Source organism: Notamacropus eugenii, chromosome 7 (assembly GCF_028372415.1).
Source record: "Notamacropus eugenii isolate mMacEug1 chromosome 7, mMacEug1.pri_v2, whole genome shotgun sequence".
Classification (NCBI taxonomy): Eukaryota; Metazoa; Chordata; class Mammalia; order Diprotodontia; family Macropodidae; genus Notamacropus; species Notamacropus eugenii.
The window spans coordinates 35,433,042-35,451,249 of NC_092878.1; the positions used below are offsets into that span (position 1 = coordinate 35,433,042).

The 18,208-nt window shown below is 34.1% G+C and overlaps 1 protein-coding gene across 4 annotated transcripts in view; it reads right to left on the reverse strand.

Annotated features, from left to right (window-relative positions):
- PPP4R4 (protein phosphatase 4 regulatory subunit 4) overlaps positions 1–18,208 on the reverse strand; it is a 131,096-nt gene that overhangs the window by 63,352 nt on the left and 49,536 nt on the right. For 3 of the 4 annotated variants that reach the window (XM_072623899.1, XM_072623898.1, XM_072623901.1), the window contains exon 3: positions 14,019–14,121. In XM_072623899.1, the coding sequence (XP_072480000.1) occupies positions 14,019–14,121 (103 nt within the window). Of the gene's footprint in view, positions 1–14,010; positions 14,122–18,208 lie in introns of those variants that run through there. The other variant, XM_072623900.1, reaches the window with a different exon arrangement.

An 18,208-nucleotide genomic window follows, 5' to 3' on the forward strand; every position in this document is an offset into this window, starting at 1 on the left:
CTCTTACAGCACTTCATGGTAGGATTGTATGGGAATTTCTCCCATTTTCTTCCAACTTTGAAACTTGTATTTCCTCTGGCAATTCACATGTACCACACCAGAGTACCTTTAAAAGCTTCTGTGCTTCCTTCCTTGTACAATAATTTTTGGTGTCCACAGTATTCCCTTTTGTCTACACTCAAAAGGATCAAAGTCTTAAATGAAAGATCCTGTGGTCAAAGAAGGAAGAAGAAAGAAAAGTTAAGAAGTCCATAGTAGCTAAGTAACTGGATATTGCTTTGAGACCCTCAACAGTAAGGGCTAGTTTATGCTTGCACTGGGGCTTTAGAAGAAATTGCTAATGTGTGAACTCTTTCTCTTTGTCTTCTGCCCCCTTCCCCCCTTCCTTCCAATTCAGTCTGCTAAAATAAAACCACACTCAGGAGACCTTAAGATCAACATGTAACAGAGTGGAAAAGAGGCACTTTGCTAGAGAATTTCTTCAAGAAAGCTACAAGCAAGAATGTAAGGAGTGAGGCTCTCACTTACAGCAAGCATGGAATAAAAAAGGAATTTTGCAATGATTTGCAGTGTGCTTTTTTCTGGTTTCTCTTTGTGATTAAAAAAAAACCCACACCCTAGATACAAAGTATGTAATTGACTCCCTTACAGGAGAAAATGAAAAAACTAGGCTAGATGTAAAGAAATGCCTTCTCATCAGTTTATGAAAGAATGAAGCATAAAATGATAAGACCAGATGAAGTGCTTCAAAACTAAAGCAAAGAAGAAAAAAAATCTGAAGATGCAGAAGAGAATTTTAATTTGTATCAAGAGAATGAAGAATGGGAGAACAGGATGAAAAGGGGAAAAAGGTCATCGAATGTAAAAGGTATGAAGCTCTTCCTACAGAAGGGGAGGTTGAATTATCTCAGAAGAGGAACGCTGGATTTAAGAGTTTGAAGGCCTGCACTGGGATCCTAGCTCTGCCACTTGACCACCTGTGGAATCTTGGGCAAGTCAGTTCGCCTTTCTGGGTCTTGGTTTCTTCACCTGTAAAATGAGGGGGTTGGATCAGATAACCTCTAAGATCTATTCTAAGTCTAAATCTACGATACTGTAAGTCTAGTAGTAATTATACCAAGAGACCCTTTCCTCTTCTAACCAATAACAGAAGCAACACAACACCACCACACAACACACAAATATATTTTGGTAAAAGTATAGACTAACTATATATATGTATGTATGTATGTATATTCCTATCAGAAGAAAATAATGACATAGCTAATGCCCAAATTTTATATCTATGTGCATATACCTAGAGGAGATATTTTACACATATTTAAACATAGACCTCTCTAATCCTTTGGGAATTCATGATATGACATTTAAAATGAATTAATTAAACCACTTTGTACACATCTAACTAATCATCCAGTTACCCTGTTTAGCTCCTCAGATCAACACCTCCTGCCATTCAGTGCATGGATGGCTTGGAAGTTGATTAAAACATTGAGAAGAAAGGTTATCAGTAACTGATTTGGATAAAAAGCTATTCTCTTCTTTCTGGGGTCAGAAGCAGAAATTTCATAGTAATGGAGTCCCAGAAATAGTTATAAGGCACAAAACGATTCTTGAAAATAGTGACTTTGCTAATGGGAAATGCCTCAGGATTTATGAGATGGTTTGTCATAAACTGCTTGCTGTGGTGATGCTAGACTGATAGCTGAGTAATCCAGTGATTAGTGACATAGATTCTCTGAAGAATACTGGACACATTCCTACCCTCTCCCTCTTCTGGCTGACAGTATATAAAAGTTCTCAGATGGTAGTGTGAGGATGCCAAATATCTCCTGAGGTTTTGAGGATACCACAGCAATACACCACATTACCAGTTCTTTGCTCTCTCCTTCATTAGTGTGCAAATACCAGCAGTGAAAACATCCAGCTAGGACCTGGACATCCGAAAATGGGGACAATGCCTACAAATATTCCCAATATGCATAGAGCTCTACTTTCAGTCCTGGTGGGCTATCCATAGTAAACCAAGAGCTTCTTTGTATTAACTAAGTATAGTACAATAGTAACACTTGACGACAACTGGAAGTCTGTCATTAATTCCTTCCATAATTTTTTGCTGCTATTTTATTTTTGCTGCTGTTTTTACAGAGGCAAATCAAATGAACGGCTTAAGATCTTCTATCTTGCCATAGTGGTATAGGTTAAAAATATTCAGAAATTATTATCTCAATCAGTAAACATAATTTGTATCTGTGACACATTTGCTCCAGTTATTTCAGCTATCTTCATTTAAATTCAAAATATTACTATATTAGATTTATTTTTAGGGTGATTTTTCTGGATGGAAAAATAGGATCTAACATACATGGTAGATTAGGTCTTCCTATATCACTGCAAGTTTTATAGTATGAATAGACTGAAGATCAAACAATCAATAAGCATTATTAAGTGCTTACTATGTGTTAAGCACTGTGCTAGGTTCTGGGATACAAGTACAACTGAGACTTTTTTCCCTATCTTCAAGAAGTTGATAGTCAACTAGACAGATACAATAAATCTGGGGTGTTGTGACCAGGGAAAGAAGCTTTGGCCTATACAGTTACAGGGATTGTAAGAGAAGCCAGCCAGAAGAAGATGATAATATACTGTAATCATTTTTCTCTGAGAAAAGATGAAGAGCATGGGGAGTAAGAAGGACAGAGAAGAGTACATGAATGGTAGCAGAGCATGTGGCAAGATGCCCATGTTGGCTAGGCCTTGGAGTGGATGCTTAGATAAGATGAAGTCTAGTCTGGATGGGGCTAGGGAAAGGCCTCAGGGTCTTTCACTTTGGAATCTGAAGAAAATGATGCCAAACAAAGTGAGCGATTTGGCCAGGTATTAGAACTCTCTCCCTCCTCAAATTACTTTTTATTATTTTGTATGTACTTTGTATTTACTCATGCATATGTTGTATTTCCCTCATCTACCCATGTAAGCTCCTTCAAGGCAGAGACTGCTTCCTTTTTGTTACTTTTCTTCTACTTTGTTATAATTTTTAAAAATTAAGTAATTTTTAGTTCTCAACATTCACTTCCACAAGATTTGGAGTTCCAAATTTTCTCCCCATCTCTCCCCTCCATCCACCCTAAGACAGCATATATTTTGATTACCACTTCTCCCAATATATCCTCCCTTCTATCACACCCCTCCCTTCTCTTTATCCCCATCCCCTCTACTTTCTTGTAGGGCAAGATAGATTTCCATACCCCATTGTTTGTATATCCTATTTCCAAGTTGCATGTAAAAACAATTTTTAACATTCATTTTTAAAACTTTCAGTTCCAACTACTCTCCCTTCCTCCCTTCCCATCCATCCCCACTGAGAAGGCAAGTGATTCAATACCGGTTATACATGTGGAGTTATGCAAAACACTTCCATAATAGTCATATTATGAAAGACTAACTATATTTCCCTCCATCGTATCCTGTCCCCATTTATTCTATTCTCTCTTTTGACCCTATCTCTCCTCAAAAGTATTTACTTCTAATTGCCCCCTCCTCCCATTTGCCCTACCTTCTATCATCTTCCCATCCTCCGTTTATCCCCTTCCCCCCCTACCTTCCTGTAGTGTTAGACAGATTTTCATACCAAATTGAGTGTGCATGTTATTCCCTCCTTAAGTCAAATGCAATGACAGTAAGATTCACTCTTTCCCTCTTACTTCCCCCCTTTTCCCCTCCATTGAAAAAGTTTTTTCTTGCCTCTTTTATGTGAGGAAATTTGCCCCCCTCTATTTATTCCTTTCTACTCCCAATATATTCCTCTCTAACCCCTTAATTTTATTTTTTAAGATAACATCCCCACCTTTATTCAACTCACCTTGTGCCCTCTATCTATCTATCTATCTATCTATCTATCTATCTATCTATCTATCTATCTATCTATCTATCTATCTAATTCCTCCAACTACCCTAATACTGAGAAAAGTCTCAAAAGTTACAAATATGATCTTTCCATGGAGGAATGTAAACAGTTCAAATTTAGTAAGTCACTTATGACTCTTTCCTGTTTATCTTTTCATACTTCTCTTATGATTCTTATGTTTGAAAGTTAAATTTTCTATTCAGCTCTGGTCATTTCAACAAGAATGCGTAAAAGTCCTCTATTTCACTGAATGATCATTTTTTCCCCTGAAGTATTATACTCAGTTTTGCTGGGTAGGTGATTCTTGGTTTTAATCCTAGCTCCTTTAACCTCTGGAATAACATATTCCAAACCCTGCAATCCTTTAATGTAGAAGTTGCTAGATCTTGTGTTCTCCTGATTGTATTTCCACAATATTCAAATTGTTTCTTTATGGCTACTTGCAATATTTTCTCCTTGACCTGGGAGCTGTGGAATTTGGCTTCAATATTCCTAGGAGTTTTCCTTTTGGGATCTCTTTCAGGAGGTATTTGATGGAGTCTTTCAATATCTATTTTCCCCTCTGGTTCTACAATATCAGGGCAGCTTTCCTTGAAAATTTCTTGAAGGATGATGTGCAGGCTCTTTTTTTGAGTGTGGTTTTCAGGTAGTCCCATAATTTTTAAATTTTCTCTCCTGGATTTATTTTTCCAGATCAGTTATCTTCCCAATGAGATAGTTCATGTTGCCTGCTATTTTTTCATTCTTTTGGTTTTGTTTTATAATTTCTTGATTTTTCATAAAGTCATTAGCTTCCATCTGTTCCATTCTAATCTTTAAGGAATTATTTTCTTCAGTGAGTTTTGGACTTCCCTTTATATCTGGCCAGTTCTGCTTTTTAGAGCATTCTTCTCCTCACTGGCTTTTTGTATCTCTTTTGCCATTTGGGTTATTCTATTTTTTCAAGTGTTATTTTCTTCAACATTTTTTGGGTATCTTTTGGCAAGCAGTTGACGTGTTCATTTGTCATGATTTTCTTGCATCACTCTCATTTCTCTTCCCAATTTTTGCTCTACTTCTCTTACTTGATTTTCAAAATCCTTTTTGAGCTCTTCTATGGCCTGAGACCAATTCATATTTTTCTTGGAGGCTTTGGATATAGAAGCTTTGACTTTGTTGTCTTCTGTTTCTATATTTTGATCTTTCTTTTCACCAAAGTAAGATTCTATAGTTTGATTCTTTGTCTGGTTTTTGCTCATTTCTCCAGCTATTTACTTGAATTTTGAGCTCTTTGTAAAGGTTTCTCTGTTTTCAGGTGGGGGTGGGTGGGTGTACTGTCAGCTGCTCTATCTCCCTCCCCCTCCAATCTGAGGGCCTAGAGCTCCAGAAAAAGTCACTGTTGCTGTTACTGCTGCCCCTGACCCTCCTGCTGCTGCTATGGGCTTCTCCTCCCACTCTCTGACACTGGTTTTTTCCACTGACCTTCCAATTTGTCTCCGGCATTTTGGGACTGTGAAGTCTGGTAACCACCACAGGTGCCTGAGATTCAGTGCCCGCAGGGCCTGCTCAGGTCCCATCTGTGCCTGTGTGGCCCACATTAGACTGCACTCTGCTCCCAGAGCTGCGTGATAGACATGGCCCAGCGACCTTCCAGGCTGTCTTAGGCTAGATATTTAATTCACTTGGTCATTCTGTGGGTTCTAAAGCTCCAGAATTTGTTTAGTGATTTTTTTACAGGTATTTGGCTGGTTTGTGGGGAGAGCCCTAGCAAGTCCATGTTGTTACTCCATCTTGGCTCCATCCCCTATAAGTTTTGATAAGTGATTTATCAAGGTCTGATTACACTGAGATAGTTGAATGAGATATGATTCCTGCATAATTTCAGGAACTCAAAAAAGATAATAGAAAATATGGCATGGTAGAGATAGCAATAAAGATAACAAAGATGGGGAAAGGAACTGGATTAATCTAGATAAACTCAGAGGATGTCTGTGCTAGAAGTGTCTTAATTTTGAAAACATTATGGGATTTATTGTCAAGATATCTGAAGGGGGGAGGGTGGAATATGCCAGAGTTTTGAAAGAAATCACAGATATTATTGACAAAAAATTTGGCCAAGAAAGTTAACATAAATAATAACTACCAGCTGTAATGCCTACTTAACTATTTCTATATAATCTTCTGTAGAATCCCTAATGAAAATATGGGAAAGAAACATACAGGTGTTCATAAAAAAATGCTGAATAGCAGGTCACATTTTTATAATGACATAATTGACTGAAAGTTTAAGATACTATAAGATATTATTGTATATATTGCTTGTTTGCTATTAAAAGAACATTTAATAGAGTAAAATGTTACCTTAACAGGTTCTCCCCTAACACAATATTTTGTGTGATATCTAAAATATAAGATTTCTTGAAAAGATACAGCAACAAAGATATTTGTTCAATGGCTGATTATTAATATCAAACAAGGCATAAAATTGTGAGCTGACTGCATAGTTCTTTGTACACAGTACTTAATATGTGCTTATTTTATTGTATTCTTACAGATTTTTTAAAAAAAGATTTTATCTTCTTACTCCATTTCAATGTTAATAATAACCCTTACTGTCTTCTTCTCTTCTGCTACAGCCCATTTCTTCTTTCTGATCTCATTATCTCTTATCTTGGCATCACTTAATCTTATTTCCTGTAGACAAAGTAATATCAATTCACTAAAAATTTATCAAGCATCTACTATGCCCAAAGTCCTGTGGTTGGTGCAAAAATCCTAAATAAAGCCATTAACAAGGAGACTACAACAATATAATACAAAGATTATACACTGTGACCAAATGGAATTTATACCAGGAATGCAGGGACATTTAACATGAGGAAAATTATTAATATCATTGATTTATATCAATAAGAAAAGTAACACAAATCAAATTATGATATCAACATGTGCAGAAAAAGCTTTTGACAAAATACAACACGCATTCTTATTAAAAAAATAAAACAAATTGAAAGCATAAGTATGGATGGATTTTTCCTCAAAATGTTAAGAAGCATCTACCTAAAACCATCAGTAAGCATTACTTGTAAAGGGGATAAGTTAAAAAGCCTTCCCAATAAGATCAGGAGTGAAACAAGGATGCCCATTATCACCAATATTATTGGATATTGTATTAGAAATGCAAGCTAGCAATAGCAATAATAAAAGAAAAAGGAATAGAAGGAATCAGAATGGGCAACGAGGTAATAAAACTATCTTTTTTGTAGATGATATGACAATATGCCTGGAAAAGTCTAGAGATTCAACTAAAAAGGTAGTTGAAACAATTAATTTTGGCAAAACAGCAAGATATAAAATAAATCCACGTAAATCATTAGCAGTTCTATATATCACCAACAAATCCTGCAAGAATAGACAGTAGATACCTCATTTAAAATAGTTGTAACAGTATAGAATACCTGGGAGCATACCTCCCAGGAACTACATGAATGCAACTACAAAACACTTTTTATACAAATAAAGTCAGATTTAAAAAATTTGAGAAATATTAATGCAGGGGTTGGCAGAGCCAATATAATAAAAATAATAATTCTGCCTAAACGAATCTTATTCAATGCCACGTCAATTAAATTTCAAAAAAATTATTGAGCTAGAAAAAATAATTACAGAATTCATGAGGAAGGACAAAAGGTCAAGAACATCAAAGGAATTAATGAAAAAAATTTAAAGAAAGGAGGCATAGCAGTTTATATTATATTATTAAATATTAATATTTATTAATTATATTAATATTATTAATTAAATTATTAGGCAGTAATTATCAAAACTAATTGGTACTGGCTAAGAAATAGAAAGATGGATCAGTGGAAGAGGGCAGACATACAATACACACTACTAAATGATTATAGTAACTTTGTGTTCGACAAATATAAAGATTTAAACTTTTGGGAGAAGAATTCACTATTTGGCAAAAACTGTTTGGAAAACTGGGAAGTGGTATAGCAGAAATTGGGTACAGACCAACATTTTACACCATAGTAGCAAAATAAAGTTGAAATGGATGCATGACCATACAAAGGAGATATAAGAAAATTAAAAGAACATGGAACATATTACCTATCAGACTTATGAATAGGAGAACAATTTATGAATAAACAAGATACAGAGAGCATTGTGAGATATAAAATGATAATTTTGATTATATTAAATTTAAAAGGTTTTGTATAAATTAAACCAATGTAGCCAAGATAAGAAGGAAAACATAAAATTGGGGGGAATATTTATAGACAATTTCTCAGACAAAGATCTCATTTCTCAAATGTATAGAGAACTGCATCAAATTTATAAGACTAGTAATCATTCCTCAATTGATAAACGGTCAAAGGATATGAACAGGCAGTTTTCAGATGAAGAAATCAAAACTACATATGTCATATAAATCACATAAGTCATATAAAAATGCTCTAAATCATTACTGATTAAAGAAATCTAAGTTAAAACAACTTTGAGATATCATCTCACACCTATCAGACTGGCTAAAATAATAGAATGAAAAATGAAAAATGTCGGAGGGGATGTGGAAAAAATGGGGTACTAATATACTGTTGGTGGAACAGTGAGCTGATCCAACCACTTTGGAAAACAATCTGTAACTATGCCCAAAGAGTTATAAAACTGTGTTTTGACCCTTTGACTCAGCAATACCACTATTAGGTGTGTTTTCCAAGATGACTGGGGAAAAGGAAAAACTCTATATGTTCTAAAATATTTACAGTAGTTCTCTTTGTGGTGACCAGGGACTGGAAATTGAGGGAATTTATATTACTCTGATGTAAGAAATGATGAACTGGTTGATTTTAGAAAAACATGGAAAACTCATGAAATAATGAAGAGTGAAAAGAGTAAAACAAAGAGAATGTTGTATACTGTAATAGCAATATTATTTGAAGAAAAACCGTGTACAGCTAACTATCTGGAGTATTATAAACACTCAAATCAACTACAAGGGACCTATGAAGGAAGATGCTATCCACCTCCAGAGAAAGAACTGACAAACAGAAGTATGCGTAGTATGGTTTTGTGTGTGTGTGTGTGTGTGTGTGTGTGTGTGTGTGTGTGTGTGTGTGTGTGTGTGTGTATCAATTAGTGGCCTTCTCTAGTGTGAGGTTGGGAAGGCTCTAGAGAGGGGAGACAGATCAGAACTTGCAATGTTACAAAAAAAATTAAAGTTCAAAAAATGAGAAATTTCTCTGTTAGAATACAATCATTCAATTTTTTTTATAACGCTATTCAGTGCTCAAGACATTTAGTGCTTCCCAAATCTCTTCTTGAAGACAGTTTTCATGATATATATGCAGAAGTTTTTAACCAAGGCTTAGAACTTGTTTTTTTTTTAATTCAATAACTATTTCAATATAATTATTTTCTTTGTAATTCTATGTATTTTATTTTACGCATTTAAAATTTTATTTTGAGAAGGAATCCAAAATAGATTGTCAAAGGGGGTCCATGACACACAAAAAAGTTAAGAAATCCCTGCTATACAGGTTCAAGGCTTCTGTATAATCTATAAATTGTTAGCCACCTTCATTCCTTAATCCTAAAACATTTCCTCACATATTTTCATCATCTTCACCTAAACCACCCTTGCAAAATGTTTGTTTAAAACATCTTTTCTATTTCTTTGTAGAATTTCTCTACTCCTTCAACCTCTAAAGCAGACATTATTACATAAATTCTAATTATCTTCACATTGGTCTTTTTGCAAATCTTCATAATCAGTACTACAAGGTAACAAAGTGTCTCATGATTATGATAAAATAAGGTCCACCAATTTATACATTTACCTCTCCAAGAAAACCTGTGGGCCACTCTTCCTATTAGCAGTGACTTCCTTTAGTCTCGTGGTTTCAATTTATGGCAAGAATATAAAAATGTATATGCCTAAGTTCCTTCAGTTATACGTCTACATTAGTCATTAGACAAGGATCTCACTTTAGAGTGGCAACATATGTAGATAGGCTAAAAATAGTAATTCTTATTTAACACCTCCTTCTCTCTCTCTCTTTTTTTTTTTTGCCACCATAACAGCGCAGTCATATATACACACTACTAAGAAAAAGTATCTAAACATTTCTTGATGCTACCCACACTCACTGCATTGATCACTGAGGTGGGGGTAAAGCATATTTTTTAAATGTCATGCTGCTTGAAGAAAATAAGGGCATACAGAATTCACTATCTACTCAAAATATTCCTAGTGATTTTTAAAGAATCAGTAGATTAGTTCACTTTCTTTAATCTCAGTCAAATTATCTTACCACTTCATAATAAATTAACATATTTTATTCTTTACCAGAAATGTTCGTAATTATTCTTCTGCAGATACAAATCAATATTACATAATTCTAATCTATTTATGAGTATTTCCACCTCTAGCTTTTAGTATGGTTAAAGTCTCTGTATACTCACACAAAAAAAGGGAAGGAATCGAAAAGTTTTTAAGCCCAATGTATCCTTGGTCTTCCAAACTGTCAGTTATGATTCCTGATTACCTAGTCTATGAAATACAAATAACTTACTTAATCTGTATACCTATGCTGACACTTGACATTCCCTACACTGCATCAATTAAATAAACAACATACTGTGCAGAGTTCTTCAGATTATAATTCCCATCAATACTTGGATTCTTTAATGGATCTTTGATTTTATCAGTCTGGGTACTCTCTTTATCAGTAGACTTGCAATCTTTTCATGAATCTTCCATAAGTGATCTTTTACCCAACTTGCTACCTTTTCTTAGGCCTTCTAATATTTCATGCAATAAAATTGGCTTATATATCTATTATTACAACCATTCCAAGAATATCTGCAAGAGATTTTTTTCTACTTCTATTTTATAAGATATAGTAATGTATTATAGAATAAAGCATATCATAAATCAGGATTTTATAAAACATCTTTGTATTTCATGGAATCCACCCTATGATCAGTCAGGAGCATTAAGCCCTATCCAAATAACAAAGCAGTTGTATTCGTTAAGGTATTCACTAAATACCTACTACAACTTCTACTTCATGGAGTTGGGAAGACCTGAGTTCAAATTTGGCCTCAAGACACTAGCTATGTCACCCAGGGCAAGTCACTTCATCTGTTTGCCTCAGTTTCTTCAACTACAAAATGAAAAGAATGATAGCATCTATTTTGAGCAACAAATGAGATCATGTTTTCAAAAAGCACTTAATGTGGTACATAGTACCATAAACACTTATTCTTTTATTTTCCCTTTCCCTTTCTCCTCTAGTATATGCCCCAAACTGGGGATACAATGACAAAAAGGACACACTAAATGGCATTTTGCTGAGGGGGGTACAACATTTTAGAAGATAAGTAAAAATGATATCTATAGAATATAGGGATATCTATAGAATAAAAACACAATGGGGACACGTGATAAAGAATAAAGGCTACAAAAAATGTTCCTTGAACAAGGTGGCACTTGAGTTGAACCTTGAAGTGAGCTAGGGTTCCCAAGAGGCAGAGGAAGGGGAAAGCATTGTACTCAGGAACTACCAGCATAAAGGCAAGACATGGATTACCTTGTATAGGGCAACGGCAGAGAGATCTATGTATATGGAGAAGGGGGTGTGCAAGAAAGAATGGATACTCAAGATGGAAAGGTAGGTCAGAGATAGAAGATGGAGAATAGATAAAGGGAGACCACATCAAATCGAATAATTTAAATGCATTTTAAGTTAATACCTTCTTTTTGCCCTACTTTAAGTAAAAACTCTTGGACTGATTTGTCTCTAATTTTGACTGTTTTTTCATCTGTAATAGAGGTTATAGCAACCAAAATGATGTAATAAATTAAGTGTCATAGAATATCCTGATTCTATTTAAGTGAAATCTGCAAAAATGGTATATAATGATTATAACAACAATAATATCCTTCATGAAATACTCAGAACTCAGGTACTGAATAGACAAGAGCAACGAAAACCTTCAGCATGCTTCTACTTAGGTAAGTTTATACCTAATCAAAAAATTTTCTAAAAAATTACCTTAAAATATTACCATGATCAAATTGCCTTATGTGGTATAACTGAGAATATATCACATTTTTGTCAGCTAGAAATAACTATTCATGGAGGCTATGAAGAACCACAGGAAGTGGAAATGTAATCTGCCCTGTAATATTAACATTAACAATGTCTGAATAAACCAAGTTAAAAAAAAAGGAACAAAAATGAGACCGTTTGAAAAGGAAGTAGTTTCTCTTCTTTACAATGGGGACTCTAATAGAAATCAAAAGGAAATGACAGAATTCTAACAGGTATTATATGTTAAACTCTCAATAATGCTATTATGATTTGACTCACCTCCCGTAATAATCATTTCTGCACATTAAATTCCCTTAGACCTTTCACATATTGTATCATGTGTCTCCAATTTGCTTAAAGATTGTCAAAATTGCAATGTGATGGATGCTAGGGTAAGTGTTCTAAGTCTGTATTCTATATCTCTGGTATTGCCTATAATGTAGTACCTAGGGTAGAGTATCCAAACGCCACTCAAGTAAATCCTGTTGAATGAATAAATGAATAGATTCACTTAGAAATTAAATAATTATGGTTTATTTCAATTCACTTATCAATTTATAAGACATAATAAAATACTCATGTGCTATTTTTAAAGCTGCTTAAGAAGCTAACTAGAATTCTATCTTCTGAAACTATGGAATTTGTGAGAGAATTTGAGTTTCCGTGATTTTTAATTTTTTTAAACCAAATCCTCATCATTGTGGGGTGCTCTTGAGGCAGAACTTACGTATTAGTGAAGATTGGTGCCTTCTTTGAAACTTACAGTCTATACAGTCCTGTTAATGAAACAAAACTTTTTATACCATTCACTAACGTCATTCTTCAATGCCTTTTCATGCTATAGGTGAAACACTGAATCATTTTATAGCAACCAAAATGATGTAATAAATTAAGTATCATACTTAGGGAGGTATCCCTCAGTTGTTTCAATACATTATAAACAGGTTGTGATTTAGATCAGTGGACAGACTTTGTATTGAAGTATAAGTTCTTCATATATCTTTTAGAAGTTATCACTAAAATACCTTCATTATCCATATATTAATAAACCATTTCTTATGACAGCTTTTCGCAAGGGATCTCTAGAGGTTATCCTATTAACTTCTGCCTTTAGTCATGTTTCACCCATACAATTCCAAATAGTCAAGTGCCCTATTCTCTCCCACTTTACCAATGAAATATGTGCAAAATTACGGAAAATATAATTCAGCCATAAGCAAACAAGAAAACAAAGGAAAATAGATTAAGTTCTTTATTATCAAGCATGGCTAAACAATCTACTTTTGCCCATAGCTAAATATTCTGGTTAACACAGTTGTCATTTTTATCATACATGGATTACCAATTTTTACAGACTTAACAATGTATGATCAGACCATGGATTTTGCTGCTAACAAAATATTCTGGTATGTAAAGTGTCATTTTACCATGTATAAATTATCAGTTGTTAGAGAATTATAATAAAATACACAAGACTGAAATATAGTAAACATAATGATCTTTATTTGATGATTCTGAAGGCATGTCAGGATCTTGCATGCTTTAGGGTCATCATTATGAAAATCAGCTATATAATACTGCAAAAGCTTAGAATCATTGGTAAATAGAAATTTCCAATCAAAAGAATACCAAGAAAACATAATATTTACCTAAAAAAGAATGCTTACCTATATTAGTATTTCTCAAATGAAGACATAATTACAACCAAAGAAATGGCAGCTTTTAGTACAATATTATGACTGACAAGCTAAAGAATATCTTACGTTGGAAGAAGATAGCAAATGTTAATGTAAATAAACATCGCCTTTTTATTTGTAAATATCTTCAAGTTCAACAGAGTTATTTCCTAGACTTCACTAAACGCAAAGAAAAATTTAAAGAAAGACTGAAATTTCCATAAGGCAAAGTACTTAGTATGTGATAATCCAAGCAGCTATTCATTAAGGCAGCTACTATATTAGAGCTGTTGTCACATAATTCTATTGGGGGGGGAAGGTAAATTCAAAACTTATTTCATACCAACTTACTCTGACTTTAGGTAAAACCCTTCGAAGTGTCTCTGCAGGGTTCTGTCGCATCAGGAAGGGGAGGTTTGCAACCACACTTGTTCCTTGGACATCTTGACCAGAACTTGCAAAAAAAAAATGCAAATTTTAAATATGTTAGACTATAAGGTAAATTTCAAGATCACAGTTTTTAAAGGACTGTATAATTTAATTATACTTGTGAAACTTACAACAAGTTATTTAAAAACAAAATTTAACCAGTTATATTTATTTGTCAAAGAAAAAATCCTATGACAAATCAACTGAATATGAAGTTAGGCACTTTTCTACTAAAAATGAAGTCTTCTATCTTCAAGTAGCTTTTAAAGAAGAAATTCATGATTTTTACCACACTCATATCTAAAAGATTTGTATCAATTAATTACAGTTCTTTCCTATGTTTTATTAGTTTGTTGAAATTATACAAAATTGGTAGTAGTAAATTCTTATTATGGAAATAATGACAGTTTTCAGTGGTTTCAGTCATATCCAACTCTTCAAGATCCCATTTGAGGTTTCCTTGGCAGAGATAATGGAATGGTTTGCCATTTCCTTCTCTAGCCCATTTTACAGATGAGGAAACTGAGGCAAACAGAGTTAAGTGACTTGCCCAGGGTCACACAGCTAGTAAGTATCTAAGGCTGAATCTGAACTCAGGTATCCCTAGCTCCAGGTCCAACATTCTATCCACTGTGCCCCCTAATTGCCCAATGAATAGCAAATGTTAGCAACTACAACAGGAATGCTGACTTTGATACATCACCCAAAATTTGTGCTTCCTTGAACAATTATGGATTACATTGGATTTTCTCAAACAAATGTTAGGAATGTCTTTAACAATAGTGACAGCAATAATAATGAATACCCCATGTCATTATTCCCATTTTATAGATGAGGAAACTGAGGCTTAGTGAAGTTAAGTGATTTGTCCAGGGCCACAAAATTAGTAAATATGTGAGGAGAACCAAAACTCAGGTTTTTCTTATTCTAAGGTCAGTACTTTAGCCACAACATTAACTCTTTCATGTCAATGGAATATGTTCAACAAAATACTTAAATGTGTTAAACAAACCTTTAAATTATTCAGGTCTTTTAAGGTAACTTAACTGTTTCTCATGACTAAAACTGTATGGTACAAGGGAAGTAATTTATTAAATGTGTCCCTAAGGGCATGAAAGATTTTGAAGTCTCTAAGGTTAGATTCTCTGGGATACCCAGATTCAAGGTTTTCTGTGGGTTTTCACTCTTCAAACTACAATACATGAAGCCCCACAGATACCTTTAAAGAGTCAGACACTATCAGAATTTGTTCAAAGGTTATTCATTGAAAATGCATAGCATGCTAATAGTATAAAAGCATTCCCCCTCTAAACCTGAGTGTAAACCATGAGAAAATTCCCATAAAAATACAAATCAGTGTAAGGAATGACCACATATATAAGTACTAGTACACACACTTAGTAAACACATGTCACCAAGGAAGCACTATAAGGGCATAAATGTCTTTTTTTCTTCCCATGGTGCCCTCATACCACTGATTATAGTGATTCTGCTGGGCAGGTAACTCTATTAAGACAGGTCCCTCTACTTAGCTTCCTGGGCTCCTGTACTTCTACACTCCCTGTAGCTGGACTTTCTGAGCCTATTCTCTCATTGGGCATGGTGAAATTTGGGATAAGTTGCTTTACTGCAAGATTCTCTTGTTAATGGGATGGGGGGGGAAGAAGGAAGGAGTCATCCCTTTCCCTACCTTTGTCACTTGTTCTTGGTCACTGAAGTTTTTTCCCTTTAAGAGTTCATTTATGATTTGTTCAATTTACTCCTAAGAAACTGGCTTATTTAAATTCTCTGTTTCTTGTTCTATTAATTTGAATATTTAATATTTTTGTAAACATTCATTTATTTCTTAGGTTGTTGGTTATGCTGGCATATAGTTAGGCAAAAATTTGTAATAACATTCTTTATATCTTTATTTGCTATGAATTTTGTTTTCATTGTTATAGTGCTACTTTGCTCAGTTCCTTCTTTTCAAGCTAGCTAATGATTTATTTTATTGCTTCTTTCCCCACCACCAAAAAAAGCCCTCCTATTTTTTATTTATTAATGCAATGAGGCTTGGTTTTTACTTCAATTTTATTAATTTCTTCTTTAATTTTCAGGATTTCTGTTTTGGTATTTGAGGTTTATAAAAAATTTGCTGGTTTCCTACCCCTATTCATCGATCTGTTTTCATTCTCTTTCTCACTTTTTTTTGTTAATAAAAATGTTTAAGATATAACTTTCCCAAGATCTATGTACACAAAAATATTTATAACAGCTGTTTTCTGGGGGCAAAGAATTGGAAAATGAAGGGATGGCCATCATTTGGGGAATGGCTGAACAAGTTATGATATGTGATTATGATGGAGTACTACTGTGCTAGGGGAAGTGATAAGCGGGATGCTTTCAGAAAAGCCTGGAGAGCCTTGCATGGGCTGATTCAAAGTGAAATGTACTGTGTACAAAGTAACAGCAATACTGTAAGATGATCAGCTGTGAATGATTTATCTATTCTCAGCAATACAATGATTCAAGAAAACTCTGAAGGATTTATAATGAAAAACGCTATCCATTCCTAGAGAAAGAACTGATGGTGCCTGAATGCAGATTGGAGCATATTTTTAAAATTTTCTTTATTTTTCTTGAGGTTGTTTTTGTTTTTATGTTTTCTTTCACATGACTATGATGGAAATGTTTTGCATGACTATACACATGTATAACCTATTATCAAACTGCTTGCCTTCTCAGTGGGGGTTGGAATGGGGAGGGAGGAAGGGAGAGAATTTGGAACTCAAAGTTTAAAAACAAATGTTAAAAACTGTTTTTACATTTTTTAATGTAGTGTAATATAAATGGGAAAAATAAAGTACTATTTTTTTAAAAAATTAAAAATAATATGTAACTTTCCCCTGAAGAACTGCTTTACTTGTATCCCAGAAATTCTGAAATGTTATTACACTGTTGTTAGTATCTTTCACAAAATTTTCTATCATTTATATATTTTGTTCTTTGATCCAATAATTCTTTTCTGCATTTGTTTGTGAGGTTTTTATGTCCTAAGACATGATCAATTTTTCTAAAGGTGCCATATACAACTGAAAATTTTGTCTATTTCTAGAAATCATCAGAGGTCTATCATAAAATTTTCCTGAAATTTTATTCATATCATTAATTTCTTTCTTCTTTATTTTTTGGTTAGATTTATCTAAATCTTGTAGGGAGGTAAATCAAAATCCTTGATTTTAATAGGTTTTTTTTTTGGTTTACTTCTCCCTGCAATTCATTTAACTTTTCCTTTAAATATTTTTAAGCTATCACATTGGGTTAATATATATTAAGTATTAAAATAAATTTATTGTCAGTTATGTTCAGCAAAATGTGGTTTCCCTCTTTATCTATTTTAATAAGGTCTACTTTTCCTGTTGCCTGGTCTGAAATCATAATTTTAGAAATCAGAAACCCTGAGCTTTGTCTGCTTCAGTTTCCATATTTGAAAAATCATGATAATAACAGCACTTAACCTTTCAGGGTTCTTGTGAGGATAAAATGAGATAATGCTTGTAAAGCACTTAACAAACCTTAGAGCTCTACATGGATGCTACCTACTTTTTTTCAGGCTATCATGCATCTTGTGAGGATCACATTTATAATTCTACATCCCATTTGAGATCATCAGGGAGCAGGCCAGGTGGAGCAGACATCAATGAAAAACATCAGCAGCCCTCATCAGAGGTCTGAGTTATCCCATCTACACATGTCTGGGTCCAGTCTTTCCATTGATAATATGTGTATTCTGGGATGGAGGGCTCCAGATTTATGGGGAAAATGTTTCATTGCTTTTTTCTTACTATGATACTTCATTTACTTTAAACTAACATCACTTTAGTTCAGGCTCTCATTATTCTCTCAGATTACTGCAATAGCCTCCTAATTGATGTCCTTTCCTCAAATGCTACTTAAGTGATTTTCCCTAAACTCTGATCTGTGTCACTCCCTTATTCAGACAACTCAGCAGTTTCTTATTGCCCCTAGAATCAAAATACAAATTCTTGTTTAGCTCTGAAAGCCTTTTACAACCTGGCCCCAGCATCTTCCCAGCTTCACTGGACACACTACAATCTGGTCAGACTGAC